Raw genomic sequence first — 24,131 nt, 5'->3', positions numbered from 1 at the left:
ACACATCTTTTTTTTTTTTTTTAAACTACACACATCTATGTATTTACCATTAAGCATCCAAATACTCAACTTATAAAGTTTGGCCCCAGGAATAAACAGCAAGGCTGGCTGTACCTGAGCTTGCTGGCTCAAAGTCAGCCAGCAACTGTGTTTGTGAAGTTTGTGTGTTTGGAGGAGAGAATTAAAAGCTGGGTGGGGGTGGTACTGGCAAATTCAGAGCTATAAATGCAAGCATGTTTTAGTTCATTGGCTCAGTTGCATGATTTCAGGAAAGTTTTCAGTGTAGGAAGCTTCATTATGGTGCACTGTTGTATGAAGCTGTGGCCTGATGCAATCAGAGGTGAATGGACAGGACATGGATGTTGACATTAGCTTCAGGTTTGAAAGAGCACAGAGTGGGAGGTATGTAGCAGAAGAACAAGGAGCTGTAAAGCATTTCTGTCCTCTACCCATCCCCAGGGGACCCTTTCGTGAATGACAGGAGCTTCTTCAGATGGAGGAACCACATCAGAATGACTGCAGCTCACCTTAGACTGGTCCACCCTACAAAGGAGAGAATCTAGTGTCCTTCTGGGGTGGTTTTTCTATGGCTTCCCTTGGGGAGATTTTTCTTGGTGGTCATTCAACTACAGCCTCACATTTGATGAGGGGGAATCATACACTTGTTAATGGATAGATAAGTCTGTGTCTCCCATCAGGTTATAGATTCGCCTTGGATATTTTTTTGCTGGACAATTAGAGCTGGCATCCAGCCTTTTCCTATCAATGACCCTGGCCCTGAAGGCACCATAGGCCTATTAGCAGGCCAGCCTTCTTTGCATACGAGATCCCAAGAACTGGGTCTAAGTACCAGTCGTTAGCTTATTCCTTCTTCCTTGACAACTTCTTTCCCACCAACCCGCAGGTTCACAATTGCCAACATTCCCTTGAGAATGGCTGAGAAAGAGAGCGAGAAGGAAACTACACTTGGAAAGAAGATTGCTTTGTAGTTTATTTACAACAGAATGTAAGAAAAAGTAAGTTATTAACAATAATAAATAACTGGGGGAAAAAAACACAAAACAGCCATAAAATGACACAGAAGGATGGCATGTGTGAGGATCAACTCTTGTTTGCTTTGCTTGTAGTCTATAACACTGTGCGTTCCAAAACTTGGTCCTTCGGCAGTGGCAGTGGTATTTTGACTCAACATATGCAACTAATCAAGATCCCAGCATGAAATGTAAACCCTAAAAGTGACACTTGAAGCTACATTTAAGTGGCCTAGGCATAACAACGGGTCAAAGAATCTCTTCTTGGTGATACATAAAAACTGAAGGGAGCCTTGCAATTCAACCGATATACTCCCAATTTTAAGCAAAAACATGGAGAGGCTTATCCTAAAGCACTTGTTAACAATAAAATAATTAATAACGGCATCTGAAAAGTTCTTAGCATATTCACATTCTCTTATTGAACTAACTCCTAAAAAGCTTGAACACTTCTATTTCAAATGCAAACAGATTGTTTTGAAGGGAGAACACAGAAGAACCTGGGACATGTTGCCTCTGCATGCCAACACTGTGCTCTTGATTACAATTCAGTTTCAGCAAGAATGAATAGTTTTAAATGGCCTATTTATGATCAATTGCAGTCACTAAACAGACCTTTTGTTTTGTTTTGTTTTATTTCAAGAATTCTGGCTCAGATGGCAGGTTGTCTGTCACCTAGCCTACAGAGTCAGATGTTCTGAAAGGGACTAAACTATTCAGACAATTGTTCTCGATTGGATTATCTGAGTACACATTATATGTGACTAAATTATACTCTGGCCCTTGTGAAAAGTAAAATTCCTATTGACCTAAGCCAGCCAGTGGCTTTGTTGTTTCTGAGCCATGAAGGGATGCTAAATTAAGTAAAACTGAAAAATCCACATACATACATTAGCCTTGAAATCTTCACGGGAAAATGACTTCCTGAGAAGTGTCAGAATCTTTTCTCTTAGGTCACTGTTTATTACAGTGTCTTGAAAGAAAACCACATATTTCTTTTGGAGGTCTCATGTTTTTTTAAGTGTCTGTTCACAACTGCGCTCTTTAGACATTTATTTTCACAATCCAAAACATGGCTAATAAATACTCCCAAATTAAAACCATTTCCCCCCACACAGATGCAAACCCAAAGCAGAAGGGTTTGTAAATCAGTTCACCAATGAACTTCTATTGTTTGGGTTACTATGGTGGTAACAGAAAAATGTCACAGACTCCTTTGTTGTTATGCTTTTCTTTTGCTTTGTTTTATTTCAGCTCAACAGTAGGAAAATGAAATGGTCTTCAGAGCTCACCTCAGATAAAGTTTATGCACTAAAAACACTGAGACCTTCTTATCCTGGGAAAGCACAGCCAAAGCAACGATGCTGTATTACAGTCAACGAAAAGCACAGGAGCATTTTGTAATTTGAAATCCATCCAAAGTAATGACATTTATGGTCATTTTGATGGTCTCCACTAACATCAGAGATGAAGATGGGGTGAACATATGTGTTATTCTATGGATTATTTATTTTAATTTGGCTACCAGAGACTTAAAACTGGTGGTGCCTGATTCACTATGCTATATTTATATATATACAGGTATAATACAATTTGGTGACCAAGGTTGAAGGTTTCCACATTGCAGACAGAGGCACTGAGTTAAGATTCTATTTTTCCCCAAACATGCTTAATAAATTCAAGTTTCAGCTTTTTTTTTCTTCTAAGTTTCCATCATGCAACCTTTGAATTTCCATCCTTATAGGAATTATTAATGTTCTATATACACATTCATCGCAAGCTTGTATCCCACAAAAAACAAACTCATGTATGGAGAATATGAAATGACACTTGAAAATTAAGACAGATAAAATATTGAAGTCATTTATGCCTTGTGATGACTGGATTAAATATTCAAAGCAGTTAAAGGAATATTTGCACCCCCCCCCCCCACCCTGTTTAAATGCACACAACCACATGTAGACAGGGAAAACTGAACATACTTTAAGAGCACACACATTTGTTGGCTAAGAATCACGCTATCATCGGCAGCTTTGAAAATGATGTCTGTGGTATTGAACTGGCTACAAGAGAAAAAAAAAAGCCACAGAAGGAAATCAGAAATTAGCTTTCTGAAGCATACAGCATCGTTGACCTTGATAGCAAAAGCTACTTTACAAAAAAGAAAAATTGCAATGGTGTTAATGGGAGAACTAGGTGCCAGATGTGTTTACAACCTGCACAAAATAAATCTGTTCTATGCAAAAATCATGATCCCACCCCATCCTGATTTCAGCCGGCAAATGGTAAGCAAATACATGTACTATGTCAGTGTCTTCTGAAAGTAGAATTTTGTGTTCTAAAGCCAAACATTCTCATTAAGTACTACTGTGTGGAGAGGGGATGATTGAGAAGTCCATGGGGTTCGAGAAGATTAAGATTTCCCACAAGCAGAAATCATGCTACTATACCATGCAAAGATCTCTTACTACGATGCTGTCGTTCTTAGGGAAGAGATGCACTGTTGATCTAAACTATTTGCAACCGGTTTCCTTTGAGTTCTGGGTTTATTTATTAAGCGAAATGGCAACCTGTAGATAAAGAAATGATCTTGACAGTCTGACGTAGGACTTAGAATACTCGGTGCTGGGTTCGTGGGACCAGCGCCTGCACCATGGGAAAGTTTATCAATTTGAAAGACACTATGTAGCGTGCTGAGCAGGCAGGGTCCACTGGCTGAGAGGCTGTGTGGGAAGGAGGACATGCTCCTTGGTTTATGTTGTTTCCTTTGGAATCTGTGTTTTGGGAAGGTCCCTTTCCTGAGGTTGGAGGTTATGGTCAGGAAGGCTAGCTGGGGCCTCGGAGGTGCCCAACTGCCTTGTTGTCTTCCTCTCTTGGAGGACAAAAGTAAATGCTAGATTCTGCTTGCCCTTCCTTCTGCGTTTAAAGGCAGTGAGGCGCGATGGTGGCAGATTTTTCTCTTTAGATCAAAGGAGAGTTCGCTTTCTGCCACTTGGGTTGAACGATCTTGCTTCCCGTCAACCTGGATTCTAATCTTGCATTACCACTACTTGCAGAAAAGCAAGCTAGACAGAGGGACATCTTTTCCTGCTCCTCCTTTTTACTCTATAAATAGAGTCAGCAATTTTGCTCATTCTTTCCTCTCACTCGACAGTCTTTGCTCCTCTTCTGCGACATTCCCAATATTTGGATTTCAAGTAAGGGCAAGAGAGACAACAGTCTTTTTAAGGTCCGGTGCTGGGCAATCTGTTCCAGGGAAATCTGGATATTATTAAAAGTAATACCAGGAGGGGGGATGGGAGACAGTTCTCTCTTTCAGGGTTCCCGAACCAGACATTCTGACAGGGTTCAAGTCCTGTTAGCTTAGTCTACCCTTGAACTTCTTTGAATGGGCAAATAGTCAATGAGTTCTAATCAATTCATTGCAAATACCGAGAATCTTAATGGATGATGGAAGTTGACAATTCAAGGTTTGTTGGTACCGGTAGAGGAACATGATGTTTGCCTCACCTGGGCCTCTTGCTTCCTAAACCAAATAATCTCCAGATCAGCCAGTCATGGTCACATTCATCCAGGCAATTCTGAATGATTTCTGAGGCCACAAGGGCACAGAGGGGAAAGTTATTAAAAGACGGAAACAAGTGGAATCTTTATTAAATTCTGTGAAAGGTATAAATAAGTTATCATTAATTGCACTTGGAGCCTCAATAGGTTGATAATTAAAATTTTCAAAAAATTTAAAGAGTTAATTAGGCCCCAAATCCTGAGTCAGACTATAACCAAAATAGGAATCTCAGTTAACTACTAGTCTTCAAGTACTGGTGATGAGCAGTTTGAAATTTAACAATTACGTATGACGCCTGAGAGTATTTTTGAGAATTTCAGGTTTGATGAGAGGAGATTGACTTTGCTATTTTACCACACCTTCTAACACAGTGGCACGAAGTTTTCATTGATTTACTCTTTAAGTCCACACCGACCTCATCAAATGTTCAACAACAAGGCTTCTTCCTCCCTGGTTTCTGGCTGTGGCTACAGAAGATTCCTTCTGTCCTCTGCCAGTCTTACAGTTTACATCTAGTATGATGCTGTGTGGCATACTTAGGGAATCCTATTATATGTGAAGTTACTTAACCACATGCACACTCAGATCGAAGGAACATGTTCGAGGGACAAAGCAGTCTTTTTCTATATCAGAAGATTCTTTAAAAAAAAACAAAAACAAAAACAAAAACCCAAATGAAAATATAAAACCCCATGATATTCATATGAAATTACTCTAATTTGGGCCGACATGGCTTATCTGAAGAGTGTATGCCAGGTAAATTCAGGGTGGCTTTTTTCTCAGGGTCTGGAAGTGTGAGAGTTTCTGGGGCTGATTTTTTCCGGGGTCGATCTTTGGGAACGGACAGAAATTCTGGTGCATCTGTGGAGAGAGGCGTGGACGGAGCACTAGAAGGGGCACTGCGGACTGAGGAAGGCAGAAGGGGGATACTGGAGATAGAAATTGCAGGTGGAAAAACGCCAATTTTCCTGTTGGTGGCTTCCTGAGTGGCTCGTTCAAATTCCCGGACTTCATCCATTGTCATGTCTTCAAAGAAAAAAAAAATAGAAAGAGAAATGACCCGTTATTTAGAAGAGATGCAAATGGATTTCTCTATGCCTGATTTTAAGGAAACTACAGGAATCTTATCATAAAGAGGCCTGTCCAGATGACAAACCCAAATTATCACTGAAAATGTTAAACCCCAAATTGTTTCTTTTTACTAAGGCAAACCTCTGAAAAATATTCCTTTATGAATATCCATCCAAGATTTTCCAAAGCACTCTTCAGTGAGTAGTTTAAGTATTCTGAATAAGAAAGGATCAAGAGAGTACAGAAACAGACCAGGGAAGTATATGCTGTACGTGTGTACGCTGTTGGTATGCTGTGGTATATGGAGCTATTATTAGACCTAGTCATCTTTTTTATAAAGGGAAGGTAGTTGAAGCAATCAATGACCCAGAAATGACACATATTATTACCTACTTTAGGGCATGCAAGCACAAGTACACCTTTATAGGGTAAATAGACACGTCATCAGAATTTCTTCTTATTCAATAAATATGCTTTTTGCATTCTGGGGGTTACTGGTCTCCTGACTGTATACCCATCCTGAGATTGTTTAAATGCTGTGCTTTAATGAATTTAGCTTAAAAAACAAATAAGATAATGACAACAACCACAAACCCTACTAATTATCCTAAAGCAAGCCAAGAAAAATAAAACCATTTTTTTCCAAGGAAACATAAAAGAAAAAAAAACATTAATTGGCAATTCATGAAATAAATTCAGTGATGCCTCATTAAGAGGAATTATCAGGTGATGCAGATTTCCTAAATACCTAAAATGTTTTTTTATTAAGTGAAAAAGTAAAAAATATGTATATTTTTAAAATGTAAAAATTTCCCTAACTTCTTTATCTATTTATTTTTAAAAGAGATTTTATTTTTGAGTAATGTCTACACCCAATGTGGGACCTGAACTCACAACCCCGAGAGTCTCATGTTCTTTCAACTGAACCAGCGGGGCACCTGCCCCCAATATATTGGATGTATTATATATTGCTACCATTTAGACATAATATATTGAAAATACATCATTGTGCTACAACACTGTGATGATTTCTCAATCAGGGCCTATTTGGTATTTTTTTTAAATAGTTTGAAATCTCTTCTCTCATTCTCAGAAACTCTATTACTATTGTTATGGTGCCTATTAATTACTCTCTGGCTAACAACCTTGGTATCCTTTCTCATATTTATTTACTGGTAACAGAAAACCAGGAACTGGGCTTATTAGAAAAAGTGTTGAGTGAAAGCCTAAGGGTTTGTCTTTGAATAAAAGGGGAAATCTGCTGCCCATGGATTTTCTACATGTACTTTTGCTTCCCACAGACCTATTTTTCATTCTTGTCCTCTCCCATGAATCTAGTGGTGGAATCTTCCTTAGATGATATTGCATAAACTAACACGAAGCAATATATCCACTTTGGAAATATTAACTATGGAATGAATATTCATAACATGGTATTAATCATTAGGATGTATATGTAATATGTATAAAGTCACATTATGCCATGAGCAAACCAGAAATATTTTTCTTTTTTCCAAAATTTTTAAAATTTAAATTCAATTTAGTTAACAAATAGTGTATCATTAGTTTCAGGGGTAGAATTTAGTGATTCATCAGTTGCATATAACACCCAGTGTTCATTCATTACATCAGGTGCCCTCCTTAATGCCTATAGCCCAAGTACCCCACCCCTACTGCCTCCACACCCCCCCATGTCTTCCCTCCAGCAACCCCCGGTTTCTTCCCTAGAGTTAAGTCTCTTATGGTTTGCCTCCCTCTCTGTTTTTATCTTATTTTATTTTTCCTTCCCTTCCCCTATGTTCATTTGTCAGAAATATTTTTCAAAAACCAAAATCCTTAAGAGGATTTCTTGGGAGCAATTGTTAAAATATTATGAAAGGTAAAAATTTTTTCAAAGAAAATAAAATATCATGATTATATTGATATCATGAAATTTAGAATATAACAAGGAAAATTGTACCTATAAATTTACCATTTTAAAGAATACTAAGACTATTAAACAAGCTAAGAAATGAGATTAAGTTTTTAAAAAAGAAGTATGCTCTTCAAAGTAAAATTGAGACTCAGAAAAATTTTAGTGAATCAGGTATATTCTGCTATAATAAATAAACATCCTCAAAAAATTAGACTTTTTAAACAAGTGGCAGAGTATAAAGCTCTACTCCATATACCCAGCAGGGGGCAGAAATCATCCAAAATACAGAATTTCGATTTTACATTCCCAGAGTCTCTTAGAAGTTCCGTCTTTGAAGGCACTGAAACTGCTCAATGGAGGAGACTTACTTTCTTAACGCCATGTTCATGGATGTTAATTTTGCATAATTCCAATCTAATGTGTCCCTACTCAGCTTGAGGATTTACATTTTATCGAGCACCCATGCAGTTTTTATTTGTGATGGACAGCAGCCTCTTGATTTTAACTGTTTTTCATTACCATAGTGAAGAATGACAATGGAAAAATAAATGATCCCCAATTTGATAGAATTCCAAAGACTAAGGGAAATGTCGTAAGCACTCAAAATAACCACTTTGTGTAACTTCTGAGGAGATAGGCATCTCTTACACTGAAGTCATGGGACCGACAGTGAATTGCAGCCAGAGAATGCATGGGGCTTTCCCATGGGAGAACCATTCTAGGTACCACTGTCTAGGTACCACAGTAAACTGACGTTCTAACAGTAATAATGGCAGTAAAATGGAAAGAGAACCAAAGAGCCTTAAACTATAAACCATAGAGCTTAGAATGAGAAAAGCCGGGTGCTTAGAATCCTTTGGAATGTGGTATCTCCCCCTTACTTCTGGCTTCCTTTGTCTGATCACACTTCTAGCAAGCAGCTTTCAGAGGGCTGCCGGGGAGGGATGGGGGGAACTAGAGTCTAACATTCCAAAAGAAAAGGGAATTGAAAATGATGGACTTTCAAGGACAATTTCCGTAATGAGCATTTCTAAATGTTAGCACAGGGTTTGAAGGAAAAGGGGAGTCCTGTTGGATGGGCCTCTGTATAGTGAGGAACACCACAGTTAACCTGACCCAACAACAGCTTTGCGCAAATTCAATCACTGCATGCAATGTGGAGAGGAAGAGTCAGGGCCATTTGAGCCTCAAGGGTAGCCACATGCACAGGAGCCTTGCAGGGCACACTTCTCATACATGCTCTAAAAACTGAACAAAAACATCCAAAGGGCAACCAAAAGATCTTCTTCACAATTCTAAAGCACCCATGTACAACAATAGCGGTTGCTCAATTTTCTTTACCTACATTATCAATTTCTTAAAACTCTAATAATATGTGCTGTTCTGGGGCATGGGCTTGCAGATATGCGGGCTCAAGCTGATACCCAAAGAGATCACAGCTCTGGCCAAAGACACACACAAATAACGACTTAATGATCACATTTTCTCCGTTGCCTTATCTCCTCTTCGTTAGCATGAATGATTGAGAGATAACTACATTTAAAATGCTGGCATGCACAATACAGTTAGCTCTCAATTTCTGATGTGCCACTAAATAACCTGTGGCTCTCTGCATCTCATCTTAAGTCCCAGGCTAGATGTGCTATATGGCCCAGCACATTCCCAGTTCACCACACCTTCACTGCTCAGCCACTGTGTGTGCACAGACTGAGGCCCCATCTGGAGATTAACCTAAGGAAAAGGAACGAATTGGCTACAATAACTAGAAAGAACCATAGAAAGCATTTCAAAGCAAATGTAAAGAAATCTAAAACACCAGATGAGACACAAGCTGTCCCTTGAAGGAATAACTTGAGTGTTAACTATATTTTTAAAAGTTACTGTCATGATATTCTAGTTTTCATATGACACTTGTTTTGACCCTTCTCTTCTTTCATGGTATAGGCCATTCACCAGCCACAAATGTTTCCACTCTCCATGTTCTTGGGTTTTTGTGAGTGAAGAACAACCCCCAAATCCAGCGGCTTTTTTAAGAATGGAAAAATCTAGAAAGGAGAGATGACACTGTCCAGTTTAGACCTAGCTCAGGTTCTACACCAATAGTCTCTGGGTGACGAGACATGCTTTTTGTGGAAAGCTGAGAACTGAATGTTTGCAGTATTTCAAAGATCAGTTTATGTGTACATTCAGTAAAGGGTGGTCAACATGTTTTAAAAATTCTACATACACTTGTTTGGGCATGGCTCTCTATGTCATCCACAGTAGAGGAATGCTGATTGCAAACTTTTATGTTGGTTTGTTCATGCATGTTTTTCTCGTATTCCCGAACATCATCCATTGTCATATCTGAAAAAAGGTCAAAACGTTGGCAACTACTGTTATTAAATGCAGACTTTCAACGGGGAGACTTTAGGGAAAGATGGTAGCAGAAGCCAAAGAGAGGTTTAAAAAGCAGGGAATCCACTAACTTTATGAAGAGTACGTCATAAAGTTAGCTAGACCAGCCAAAGGGGGAGTGAGTGCAAGGAAGTTAAGTGGAAATAGTCTTAGAACAGAGAAGAGTGGAAATTATTTAGGGGGTGAATCTTGTAAAGTGAGCTAGATGGGTAGAAAGTATTAGCACGTGGGCACTGCCATAGCCTGAGATCTCCTAAAGCATTCTTAGAAGATCCCTTTGGGGACAGGGTCAGGTTTGTTTGTTTTAATACTTACCTCCCATATACCTTTCAAATAGATTTGGAGATTCTTTAAATCAATGCATTCGACAATAGAAAGGACACTTTCATTGCTAGTACAGGAGACATGACATAGAAGGCAGATAAATGATGTTTACTGGTACAAGGGATACTTGGTTGCAATGCTCACACAGAGATGTATTTCTGCACAGAATTCATGGTGTCAGAGAGTGCGGGTCTATATCAAACTTCAAGTCTAGTCTAACAGCTTGGAGATGGCTGGCACTACTTCCACCCACACTGATCTATAAATAAAATGGCACATGACATTATGATTTTGGGCCTGAATCTGTAGTTTTTCAGCATTTTAGGATAATGATCTCTTAATCCAGTGGTTCCCAATGGGGGACACTTTTGTGACAGTTTTTGGTTGTCACAATTGGGGTGGGGGTGCTACTGGCATCTAGTAGGTAGAGGCCAGCTAGGCCACAGAATAACCTACCCAAATGCACAGCACCTTCCCCTTCTCAACAGGGAAGTATCCAGTCTAAAAGGTCAATGGTGCCAAGGTTGGGAAACCCTGTCTAAATCCAACTGATAAAAAACTTAAAGAACCCATCTATCTTCAGTATACAAAATGCATAAAAATAACAATTATTCTCACTTTAAATACGTCTGCTGTTTTATCCTCCACTCCCCACCCGCTCTTTGGTTATTATACAACATTCTATCAGCAACTTTCCCAGACAGGCATTCCTTTGTTGTTCTCAAGGCAGAATTTAACTTCATGCCTCTCTACAACGAAAGTATGCTTGAATAATTGGTTATTCGACCACCCTGATCACGAATTAGCTTGGTGGGGATTTAGAGCCGGTAGTCACAGCTGGAAATTTCTTCTTAAGTATTTCCTGCATCATGTGGTTTGGTGTCTTTTTATATCAATCCATATATGTCATGTGAGATTCTCTTCATTTCCACAGGGCACACGTGCCAGAACTTTATGATTCAGTTCAGTGTGGTCTGGGGCCAAGATGTGGAGGGCGGCTCTAAATCCAGACCCGGGCTATTTTATTTAGCTGCTGATCCCCCAACATCCCACCCCCAAAAACGTAGATCAAAAATGTTGTCCATAAGCAATGTAAGTATCAAGGATGCTAAGCAGCAGTCTGGCCAAGCAAAGAGCATGCTTTTCATCCAGGTAACTAGAAAGCAACAAACACATGCTGCTTTGTAATTAGAACAAATGTATCATAGTTAACAATAAGAGCATATTCATTCAATGCAATCACTTTAATTCCAGTGGCTGGTTATCAAAATTTCTTAAACACAAATACACCTGGAATGAGTACTGAGCTCATTTTTAAGCCAGAAGTTTAGGATTCAGAGAAATTCCTCTATACATAATGTTCATTAGACACTTTCTCCCCCGCCACCCCCCCTCCCCAACTGGCATGACAGTAATTTGGAAAACAAAAACAAAGCATTTAGTTTCTTTGTTCTAGTGAATCCCAACAGAAAATGTTCTTTATTTTTAATTAGCTCAATGTTAAGAGAAGGGCTTAAAGTGTGTGACCGTGTGCTTTCAAAGATGTCTCAATTTTGTAGATGTGAAGAAGGATTTAACAACAAAGATATTCATTACTGCCTTGTTCATAACAGTGCAAAATGGTAAAGAACCCAGGGGACTGACAGTACTATGCTACCATTAAAAAATTATGTAGAAGAATATTTATTAACACTATAGAGAAATGTTCTTTGGTATATTGTTAAAAATAGGAGGTAAAACATGTATGAAATCATCTTTGTCAGAAAAGGATTATATACATGTTAAAAAAACTAAAAGGATACACTTCAAAATCTTAATTGTTTTGAGGAATTGGAATTATAGATCATTTTCATTTTCTTCCTTTTGTTTGTATTTTCTACATCAAATATGCTGTACTTATGAAAGAATGAAAAAATGACATTATTTAAAATCTATTATTTGGGGTCAAATACCATCAGTTTGGAATTGGTAAGGAGAAAATACAGTTTTCTACAATTTCTGCTCATTCCAGAAGCATGATCTTTTTTGTTGTTGTTGTTAAAATGAGTTATGAAACAAAGTTTCAGAAAATTGCAACTAAAATTTAAAAAAAATTCCCAAATAGAATATATCAAAATGAACATTTCTAGTAAAGTGGTTCTTAAAAAGATGGTAGTAATTGGGTCCCTTACTGAGGAAGGAAAATAAGTTGGTCCGAATCCTGAGTTCTCCGCACGTATCGTACATGCTTATGGAAATGATGTAAATATTTTCAATATTTCTTAGTAATTCATGGGAAGCCTGATCAAATGAAAATATTTCTGTTTAGGTTATCAGGTAAAACACATTATGTCCTGCTTTTGCAAAGTATATTACCTCAAAATCTATACAGGAATCAATTTTTTTAGCAAATTCAATTGCACTGTCCAATGACAGATTATACTTTCAGAGATGATTCATCTTCATTATGGATTGATTTTCAATGATCAGACAATGACTTCTAACAGTTTAGATTCAGACCTCTTTGCTTCCAGCGAACAACTACTTAGGTGTATCAAAGAAACTCTTAAAGGAAACTCATGTCCATTATTTTGCAAAAAAAATAATAATCACCCCTTAGTATATAGATTTGAAAGATCATAATTTACTTTTTGGGTGTTTTTTAAAGAAGGTTTCTCAAATAAAAGCTTTTAAACAAGTAACAGTGGGCTAATTCTCTGATTTAAGAGAACCCTGTAAGTATGATATTTCTGCTGGCAAGAAAGGTACATCATAGTATCTTTGACTCTAGGTTGCTGGAGACTATCTGTATCTATAGATCTAGGACTGTATCTGACATGATCAGTACTGGGAAGTATCCTGGGGGTATAAATATCCTCTTCCTTACACTTCAGTGGTACAGATTTCTTTTCTTTGCCCTCTTATGAGCTGATTTATTTCCTTCTCTTTCTTACCCTCCCCTTCAGCTGATCCTATTTCTCCTGCTCCAGCCAAGTGAAGGTCACACTGAATGCGGCCTGCGTAGAACTGCCTCTGCCAGATGATTCGGCTGAGGTCCGAACCTCCACCTCTACTGTGAAACCAGCTTTGTCAAAGAAGCTCTGGACACCAGGGGATTTGTTAATTGAGGCATCTGCTTTGGTTTCCTCAACCATGAACTAAAGACTTTCATTTAAGAACAAAATATACCTCTACTCTGTGAGTCTTGGTCTGCTTCAATCATTTTCTGCTTTTTATTTTTATTTTATTTTTTAAAAATAATTTATTTATTCATGAGAGACAGAGAGAGAGGCAGAGACACAGACAGAGGGAGAAGCAGGCTCCATGCAGGGAGCCCGATGTGGGACTCGATCCCAGGACTCTGGGATCACGCCCTGAGTTAGAGGCAGATGGTCAACTGCTGAGCCATCCAGGCTCATTTTCTGTTTTAAAAAAAATAATAAAATGGGTTTCAGTGATTATTTATTGAATCAATCAAGTGATGCATGAATTATGTTCCAGAGAAATAATTCAAATAGTGCTGATTTATATTGAGAAAAGAGTTTAATTCCTTTTACCCTCTCCCAACTACTCTTGTTCTTTCTGGATGTAACCACTGAGTTAAGCGTTTGAGGTACAGGCTGCCAGATTTTTTTCTATGAATTCACATGTATATTACTGCACACAGATATAATCTCATCTATTTTTACATTTATGGAATCATACTGTAGTATACCATACCATACTACATACTACACATATTGTCATACTATACATATTGTCCTTTTTATTTGTTAAGTTAAAAAAAAATTTTTTTTAAGTTTATTTAAGTAATCTCTACAGCCAACATGGCACTTGAATTCACAACCCTGAGATCAAGAGCTACATGCTTTTCTGATGGGAGCCGGCTGGGCGCCCCTAGAACTACCTTATTCTTTTTAACTGTTGAAAATAATATTCACAGTATGTGTTTATCATAATTTATTTGATCATATTCCTGTCAGTAAACATTTATACTGAGACTAATTTCTAGCTTTTATAAATAACAATACACTGAATAGCTTTGCATGAATAGCTTTCATGAGTACCTGTCTATTCCGTAAGAATAAATTTCTATTTTTTTTAAAAAATATTTTTATTTATTTATTTATGAGAGACACAGAGAGGAGAGAGGCAGAGATACCAGCAGAGGGACTGCAGACTCCATGCAGGGAGCCCGACGTGGGACTCGATCCTGGGTTTCCAGGATCAGGCCCTGGGCTGAAGGCAGCGCTAAACCGCTGAGCCACCAGGGCTGCCCCAGAATAAATTTCTGTAAGTGGAATTGCTGGATCACAGATTATTTGTACTTAGCATTTTTATAGAAACTGTTTATTTGTACTCCACCTTATCCCAAACTGGATATTATCATTATCTTAATTTTTTTGCTATCAGATAAACAAATGTCATATATTGTTTTCATTGTATTTCATGTGACTAGTACCAAGGTTATTGGTCATTTATGTTTCTTCTATGGTTTACCTATTCATGTTCTTTATGTTTTTTTCCATTGAGTTGCTGGATTTTTTAATTTATAGGATCTCTGTATACATTATAGACATGAATTCTCTGTTGGCTACCTGTGTTACAAAGATCTTGTCCTCAAGTCTTGCAACTTTGCTTATGGTGGCAGTTTTCTTTCAATCACTTCAGTTTTTAAAGAAGGCAGGTTGACTTCACAGTTTGTGGAGGCAAGAGCATATATTTGAAAGGATAGGAGTCAGTAGAACATACAGAGAAACTACAGATGCCATGGAACACAATGTTTACAAGCAAGAGTTTTCATAGTTGCAGCAGATAAAATTTAAAAAAAAGAGTTATATACTTTAATTCAATGACCTGTCGAATGCCACCTGTTTATTTCTTTCTACAAACATTTTCTCTTCACTTCTAGTATCCTCTGCCTAAAAGAAGTAATTTTTTTCTTATACTAAGTCAAAATGGAAGTCTTGAACAAGTGGTTGGGTTTGGGGTGGGGGTAAGCTCCAGTAACCATGAATGAGATTTGATACTTTGGCTCTAACAAAAATGGAAGTCATCCTTTAGGATTCACCTTTTTTTTTTTTAAACCTCTTTACAATTATTATGAATTCAATACATGCTTGTTATAAATAGCTTAGGGGTGGCTCCACTTTTTTTTTAAGATTTTATTTATTCATGAAAGACAGAGAGAGAGAGAGAGAGAGAGAGAGGCAGAGACACAGGCAGAGGGAGAAACAGGCTCCATGCAGGGAATCTGATGTGGGACTCGAGCCTGGGTCTTCAGGATCACAACCTGGGTTAAAGGCAGCACTAAAGCGCTGGGGGTGGCTCCACTTTTTGTAGTGAAAGTAGTCAATCCTCAAATCTTGGTGAGTACCCTTTCCATGTAATCCCGACCAATAAGATCTAGAATTGCAATGTAAAGTTATGATTTTTCTTCATTGTTCTTAATTTGGGGAAGTAGAGGAGAGTCACCGATTCCTTTTGAAAATCTTATGAGAAGCTATGAGTTCTCTCCCCAGAAAAATGAACATTAAGCACACAAATGTAAAATGTTGCATAAGAGCCATGGCACTGAAATTCGCATTTCAGGAATCTGGAGACCTTTGGAAAATGCTGACTTGGTGAATTCAACCAGCTAATGCTAGTTTTTTCCCCACCTTGAGCTTGCTTCATTCATTATGAGGCCTGCTCTAGAGACTCCAGAATAATTTTAAGTTACTTTTATGAGGGACTTTCATCTCTATGAACCAGAACTACGCCTCTATACTTTTTTGGAAGGGTCTGGATTTCAACGACATTCATGAGGTTCCACTCAATCACAGCCTCCCTCTGGCAATTCTCTTTGTTCCTCTCTCAAAATACTGTCAGATTTGTGAAACAAAACTATGCTTTTGTGAAGCTGGGCTGCCTATTTTTATCCACCCCCCTATTACCCCATCTTCTGAAATGTGTTGTTTCTTCTCTGATTAGTGTTCCAGTCATGCAGGAGAGACCTAAGGCTCATGGATAAAGACCAATCAAGGCTTTGAAAAAAACCCTCCACTCCTCCAACAATGGACATGGTTATACTTTACAAGGAACATGAGCAGAATAAAATTTGTTTAGGGAATTAGTTATGTGACAGCCATATGCTCAAACTAAGAAATGATACAAATTAATCCTTGGGTAAGTGAAGATCAACCACCATCTACAATATCCTTTCCCCTCACCCCCCACCTTCTTAATTAAACACTGGAGGTGGTTAGCTTAATTAGGGAGAAAGACATCCAGGAGTGCCACAGCCTATGGTGTATAGTTTCTATAAGGTACAAACACAGAGCCAGGAGGTCAATGGGACTAGAATTCAGCCCTAAACTGAGAGCACCTGCAGAATCTGCCCAGAGGGATGTCTTTCTAATTCTCACAAGGCATCAGAGCTTTCCAGTTGGCCCAGAAGACATCTACCAGTCTCTATGCTAATCTGTTTGGACCGAAGTAATTCAACTGTCCTTACAGTCTAATTTGATTTAAAGCCATTCTTAAACTTTAGCCAGTATCAGAATCATCTGCAGGGCTTGTTAAAACACAGATTGTTGGGCTACACCCCCCAGAGTATCTGATTCTGTAGGTTTGGAGTGGAGCCTGAGAATTTGAATTTCTAACAAGTCCCCACGGTGGGAGCTGATGTTGCTGGCCTGGGGACCTCACTTTGCACAAGCGCTGTAAGCTATAGGCAAAGGTTTTTGTTTTTGTTTTTTTTTTAAACTTTGGACCTTTTCTGTGATTTCTAATGAGAGCCTCACTGAGCCCATAGAGACTAAAGAAAAATAAGCAACTTCAGGTAGCCAAAATTGAAGGCGGACAGTGACAAACCTTTTTCCCCTGCAAGGCCCACAGTCCCAAGTATCACCTTGAGCAAGGGGCTCAGAAGGCAGTCTGTGGGCAGGGCTATTTCCATTCATTTGATTGAGTGTCTGCCTCTGTGTAAGGAAGGAGCCACTGTTTTCCTGGCAAGCAGCTCAGTTAGGGGCAAGGATGCCAGTGTTTTACATGAAATTGATGGCATGGTTCTTAGACACCCCTTCCCCTTGGCCCCCCTTACTCTGTGAAAAGGCTGCTTATTTTGGTGGGAGCTAAGATTGTGTACTCAGGGGGTGGAGACCTTCTCTGGGGAGTACTTGGCTCCCCCATGATCTATATCCAGTAAACCACACACTATTTTTTTGCACTCACATACAGAAAGGCTTTTTGTCAATAGACTCCTTGAGTTAATGCGTCCACCTAGCTCATCCTGAGTAAATAGGTAGGTGTTCTCCTCTGAGAGCTCTCCAGGACTGGAGGCCTCTATTTTCCTCTGATGCATTCATTAGTCTCGCTTTGGGCCTCTCTCATGGTCTGACAAATTTTTTTTGGACTAAAAGTCTCTAAGGTTTCTTCCTTGCCCTGGCATGAAAGAAAAGAGTCGGCCTCCATTTTTTGTACCCCAGCCATTCACTTATTAGATGCCCACCCACATCTTCTTTTTCCTATATCCTGCCTATGCTATGCTCAAACCTTTTCTGATCAACAGGCTTGAGGTATTTGGTCCTCTTAATCAGGAACCCAGCTACTGTTTCTGATGCTGCCTTTTCTGGCGAGTCCTCTCTGGCATTAGAGAGAAATCTATCAAAGTGGCCTGTCTCTTGGTCTTCAAAGTGGTAGATTGTTGGCCCTTTAGGTCCCCCATTTATTTGCCAATTATTCTTTGAATATCCTTTTGATATTCCCTTAGTGTTGGTGGCAAGGACACCGTGAGTTTTGAGGAGCTCAAGTTGGGAGAGACCAGTTCTTAAGGCTTTTTTGCATCTTTGCTCCCTCTCTAAGAATCTGAGATCCCCTGGAAAACAAACAAACAAACAGAGAAAAATTTGTTTCATAATCAGGGGAAGTCATCACAGCGGTCTCTCCCTCTACCAGCCTCAGAAAGCCAATCAGAATAGGTCTTGGTGAGATGTCATGAAAATGTGGCAAGCTAGTGTACCTGCTGCATGTGAACAGCATCCCGGGAGTGTGTGGTAAGAAAGAGCAAATGACAATCTTTCAAAAGAAAGCTCTTCCAGAGGTCTGCCTTCAGACAAACCCAGGAGGATGCACTTGCTCTTCAGAAGACACAGATAAAAATTAAATTTTAATTTAATTTTGGGAAAAATTAAAAACAAAAAAACCCCAAACTTCCAGAACCATGTCTTTTACATGTGGCTCAGAAATAGCTAACAGCATCGTTGTCTTTACCCAGTCAGTCCAATGTAGCTTTTCACTTTAAATTTGATAACCTTCAGCTAAGAAGAGGGAGGGATTGGTGGAACAATGACAGAAAAGCACCAAAATGTAATCTAGGTTACTCTCAGAACAAATTCAATGTGACTTAGGAAGAGGCCAAGGAGGAGGGCATTTTATTAGACAATCAGATCTAACCCAAGTCACCAACTGGGTGTGTTCGTTTCTATTTATAGTCAAGGACACTAGCCTCTGATGACTGATTCTGGGCATAAGGAAGATTCATGTGGACCAAATGACAGTGCTGAGGATCTGGAAAGGGTGGTCCATCCATCATGGGATGAAGCAAACCTGGTTTTCATTTATTGGACACGTGTAGAATTTGTTTAGCTCCTCCCAAATCATGAAAAAGGAAAAAGAGAGAGAGAGAGAAAGAGAGAGAGAGAGAGAAAGAAAGAAGGAAAAAAAAGAAAAGAAAAGAAAAGGAAAGAAAGGAAAAAAAGAAAGAAAAGAAAAGAAAAGAAAAGAAAAGAAAAGAAAAGAAAAGAAAGTCACAGTAGTCTCAGTTAGGATGAAGGGGTACCTGTGTCTCTGCCTTTGAATTCTTGCAGAAGCCTTATGTTTTTTGGTGAGGGAGTGTTTCAAGTGTTCTTTGAATCAAAGGACTGCTTTTACTTGATATGATGCTTCAGATAGTTTTGATCTTGAATCAAAGTTTGGGATAAATGAGGATGGGTTTCAAACCCATCCAACAGAGAATCATGGAGCTCTGTGTTATCAGTATGCCAGCATCAAACATACTGAGGTCTTATTTATTATGACTAATAAATAAGAAGTACAGTTGACCTTTGAACAATGAGAGCATTAGGAGTGCTAACTTATACCCTTTCCCCCACCAAATTGAAAATCCACATATAGCTTTTGACTTCCCCAAAACTTAATAGCCTACTGTTGACCAGAAGCCTTTTTACTGATAACATAAGCAGTGGATTAACATCTATTTTGTGTGTTATATGTAATCAAGTCTATATTCTTACAATAAAGTGAGCTAGAGAAAAGAAAATTTTATTAAGAAAATCATAAGGAAGAGAAAACACATTTATAGTACTGTACTTACTGAAAAAAATCTGCATATAAGTGGATTCACACAGTTTAAACTCGTGTTGTTCAAGGGTCAGCTGTATCATGGTTATTTTAGACCAAGCTTCTATCATTACATTCTTCCTCATTATGTTCCATAGACTGTGCTATTTCCACTTTAGGGGGCAATAGTCCTGCCTTTGTTGTTGTCTTTCTAGGTAGCATCTGAAGCCAGATGGACTGACGCCCAAATCAACATGTTATGAAGTTGTTCTGTAAGTTATTTTGGGGAGGGTGACTTACCATACCACTCATCAACCCATGCAAAAGCCTGTCTATGTCCAATCAGCAGAATATCTCGGACCACCTAAAAAAGCAGAAGAACCATGTTTGATTAAAACTACCTGGAAAATAGATTGTTCCCAATTCTAGGAATCCTGGCAATTACAAATTCCTCAATCCCTCTGTCCATGTAATGGCAAGTACAGTCTCACATACACAGATGTTGGGCTCGCTCACCCTCGGCCCTTTCATGGTGTCCTAGACTTGCTGAAATCAATCTCTTCATCTTAATTGAAAGTTGGACTGGGAGTGTACACACATGAAGGACAACTGCTTGGCAGTCTCACAGCAATGACTGGAATGAATCTCTGGGCTAATCATCTTGAGATTTTTCTCTTCACTTATCTTTATCTAAATCAGGTTTAACTTTTCACTTGTGGGAAGGTGTGTCTCACTGGAGCTAGGAAGTCATGGATGTTGGAAATTAGAAATGCTTTTCTGGGTAGCAAGTGACTTTTGTTCTTCTCTGATGAAGTATGGCACATATTGGTCAAATTATTATTATTATCTTTTGGTAATTGAAGGTATGCGACACAAGATAAGTAAATATCTTTTTGGGTGTGACTTCCACGTAGTAGAAAGGGGAAAAAAGCAGTTTGGTCAACTGGTATTGTATTTTATTTTTTATGAATGAGTTAACTTTTCCTTTGAGAAAGAACAAGAGAGTATGCGCAGGGGGAGAGGCAGTTGGAGAGGGAGAGGCAGATGGAGAGGGAGAGGCAGACTCTGAGCTGAGAGGGAGCCCTATGCAGGGTTTGCTCACAGGACCCTGGGAGCATGACCTGAATTGAAGGCAGATGCTTAACTGACTGAGCCACCCAGGGGCCTCGAGTCAACTATTATTAACAAAGATGAAATAAAGAGATCTCAATTAGAATAGAACATAATGGTAATGATAAGCCTGAAGAGACAAAGGAATAAAATTGTTTCTTATGGTGACACATAATGGCCCTAGAAGACTAAGAAAGATAACTATATAGTTTGTGTGCATGTGCGTGTGTGTGTTTTATGGTATTCTTCGTGTCCTCTATAAATATGTGGTTCTATGTTTCTTAGATACTCACGCACTCCCTTCAACATTCCTTTCTTCCTGCCAAACAAATCCGGCTATTGTCAAAAACCTCTCATGAAAGGTTCAGGCACGTTTCAATAAATGAAGGATTTTAATCTGGTGCATTTGCAGAAACAAGGGAAGCATTTATAATGATGTGTTTATTTCTCCATGCCTCTGGATATCTAGTGAAGCTTTTATGATTTGGAAGGAGGAAATATGTCATGAAAATAAGAAACAACATGAAACCATAACCACTTGAGTGCTGACTGTGTCAAATTCATGGAAATGAAAAGAACAGCATTGGGGCATCAGTAAAATATACCCTATTACATTAAGCACAACACAGCTGTCTGCTGGAAACAAGAATTCAATAATGTGCTAATGGCTCGCTTTCGAACATTTTTCCCCCCATAACTGTGAATAGATTCTTAAAAAACAAAGGTGTTTAGAGAAAGGCACTGGTACTTTAAAACCATGCAAACACTCGCCTCATATACTCATTAGCGACTCATGTGCCAGAGCAGGTGTGTTTTTGGGGCGTTGATAACACTTCCTTATATTTGGAAACAGGCAATAGGAATGCCTTTTATTAGAGCATAATTCCTACAGGTATTTTAAAGAAACAGAATCTCAAAACTAGCCAAAGTCAACTGCGAGAAAAGAAACACAGTGAGCCCTATGGCAGTGTAAATAGGCTTTGTGAAAGGAGGATATGCCAAATGAACTATGTGGTGGCTTGATAAGAGATCATTTGGGGTTAAAAAATAAGGGGCAGGGGTGAGGTGGCTGGGTGGCTCAGTCAGTTAAATGCCTGACTCTTAGTTTTGGCTCTGGTAGTGATCTTAGGGTTGTGGAATCAAGCCCCGAGTCGGGCTTCAAGCTCAGGATTGAGGAGTTTGCTTAAGACTCTCCCTCTTCCTCTGTACACCCGCCACCCCCCTTTGCTCTCTCTCTCTCTCTCTCTCTCTCTCTCTCTCTCACATCCTCTCTAAAATAAATAAATAAAATATTAAATAAGGGGGGTAGATGCTACAGGAAGTCAAGGAAGATACAGTCTAAGAAAGAGCTGAAGATGGAAGATATTTACTCTGGAAGTGTGTTCCTGCTTAATAAATTGGGACACAACAGGGGTTAAGGTGGTCCCTCAAAACTTGACTTCTCTGTGTCTCACTCAGCTTCCACTTCCGGTTGAGTAGAATGGGCTCTGGAGTGCAGCAGCAGATTGATACACTTCTCTGTTTAAGAAAACATCAAAGCTCTCAAATCTGTTCTAGGGTTTGCGATTATCACGAGCCCAAGTTCATTCTATTCCTTGGACCTCAAGATTTATACATTTTGTTGACAACTGGCCTCCAATCTCAGTAGACAAATCCATCTAAGTAACACAAAGCTCAGTGCATTACTGTTAAATTCCAGTGCCCCTGGAAGAATTTCAGAAAGCTATTTTTTATCAGTTTTTAAGTGGAAAAATAAACAGATATCCAGCCTATCTGGAATGTAGAGACAACTTGGGTAGTATTTATTTTTATGAAAATAGGAGGCGTTACAAAGGGTAACGTTTGACATTGCATTTTCCATTTGTTTCCATGAGGATGAGTCATGCTAGAAGCCCCTAACAAACTTAAATCATCACTAAGTCTTGTTCCTGCTATAAAATGAACATGCTTAGTTAAAGTGGGTATACAATTGAAATCTGTGTTTAGAGGTTGTTAATAATTCTTTAGTAACAGAATTTTTAAATGACCAGAAATACTGAGGTGCACCATCTAAAGGACCATTGGGATTTGTTGTTTTGTCTCTTGGGGCATTTTCTTTCTATCTTAGGTGTATTTGTAGGATCTTGTTTTGTTTTGTTTTTGACAGAGAGAGAGAGAGAGAGAGAGAGAGAGAGAGAGCATATCAGTGGGGAGGTAGGGGCAGAGAAAGAAAAAAAATGAGAACCTTAAGCAGACTTCATGCTCAGCCTGGAGCCTGATGTGGGGCTTGATCTCACAACCCTGAGATCATCCACCAAATCAGGAGTCAAATGCTTAACTGACTGAACCACATAGGCGCCTATATCCTATATTTGCAGGATCTTTTGAGTGAGAATTATATTGGGGGGCCACACACACATATAAGCCCTTGATGCCTCTGCCTGGAACCCAAGTACTGAGTACCAAGTACAAGTACTTCTGTCTGCAGCTAGGTTAGCCTGATGCCAAAGGGAGAAGTACTTAGTATTGAAAACCTAACTTCCTGAATATACTCATCCAATAGACGTGGAAGTCACAGAATGAGAAATGAAGTGAAAAAAAGAAAAAAAAGAAAGAAAGAAACGAAGTGCAAAGCATCAAATTAAACTTGTATATAAAATGTATTTTCATAAAAACAGCGTTTTCTAGATGCAGTTATGTCATGTTGGCTCAGTGCTGGGCATGTGTTGTGCATCGTGCATTCCAGCTTCCAGTAAAGATAGTCACTCTATCCGCAGTCCAGGAACTGCCATTTATTCACTTACCTTGTGTACAAATTGTTCCACTCTGGTCTGAAGCCCCCAGACCTCGAACTTCACAGTCACCAGCTTATAGGAACACATGATGGGTTGATGACTATCTCTCCAGCCTTCCCTTAATTGTCCCCTTCCTGTCTTCTCTGACTTGAAGTGCTTAGGATCCTGAAAAAATAAAAATAAATAGTAACTTAAAAGTTTAACCATTGGGCGGCCCCGGTGGCTCAGTGGTTAGCGCCACCTTCAGCCTGGGGTGTGATCCTGGAGATCCCGGATGGAGTCCTGCCGTTGGGCTCCCTGCATGGAGCCTTCTTCTCCCTCTGTCTGTGTCTCTGCCTCTCTCTCTCTGTGTCTCTCATGAAAAAATAAAATCTTAAAAAAAAAAAAGTTTAACCATAATTTATAGGAAATGTCTAGAATAGGCAAATCCATCAAGACAGCAAGATTAGTGGTTGCCAGGGGTTGGAGTGACTACTAATGGATAAAAGAGTTCCTGTTGGGGTGATGAAAATATTCTGGAATTAGTGATGGGAGTTGCATAACTTTTGTGAATATACTAAGAACCCCTGAATCGTACACTTAATGAAAAGGGTTAAATTATATACATCTCTGTCAGAAAGGGACTTGCAACATAAATAAACGCT

The 24,131-nt window shown here is 39.0% G+C and overlaps 1 protein-coding gene across 1 annotated transcript in view; it reads right to left on the bottom strand.

Annotated features, from left to right (window-relative positions):
• Positions 1–973: 973 nt before the first annotated feature.
• Positions 974–24,131, bottom strand: part of PITPNC1 (phosphatidylinositol transfer protein cytoplasmic 1) — a 264,181-nt gene continuing 241,023 nt past the window's right edge. The window contains exons 7-10 of the mRNA XM_025999614.2: positions 23,497–23,652; positions 19,904–19,967; positions 9,810–9,928; positions 974–5,622 (exon numbers count right to left, since the gene is read on the bottom strand). Coding sequence (XP_025855399.2) covers positions 5,617–5,622; positions 9,810–9,928; positions 19,904–19,967; positions 23,497–23,652 — 345 coding nt within the window. The 3' untranslated portion in view covers positions 974–5,616. The remainder of the gene's footprint in view (positions 5,623–9,809; positions 9,929–19,903; positions 19,968–23,496; positions 23,653–24,131) is intronic.

Source organism: Vulpes vulpes, chromosome 2 (assembly GCF_048418805.1).
Source record: "Vulpes vulpes isolate BD-2025 chromosome 2, VulVul3, whole genome shotgun sequence".
Taxonomy (NCBI): Eukaryota; Metazoa; Chordata; class Mammalia; order Carnivora; family Canidae; genus Vulpes; species Vulpes vulpes.
This window is presented reverse-complemented; position numbering and strand designations above follow the sequence as displayed.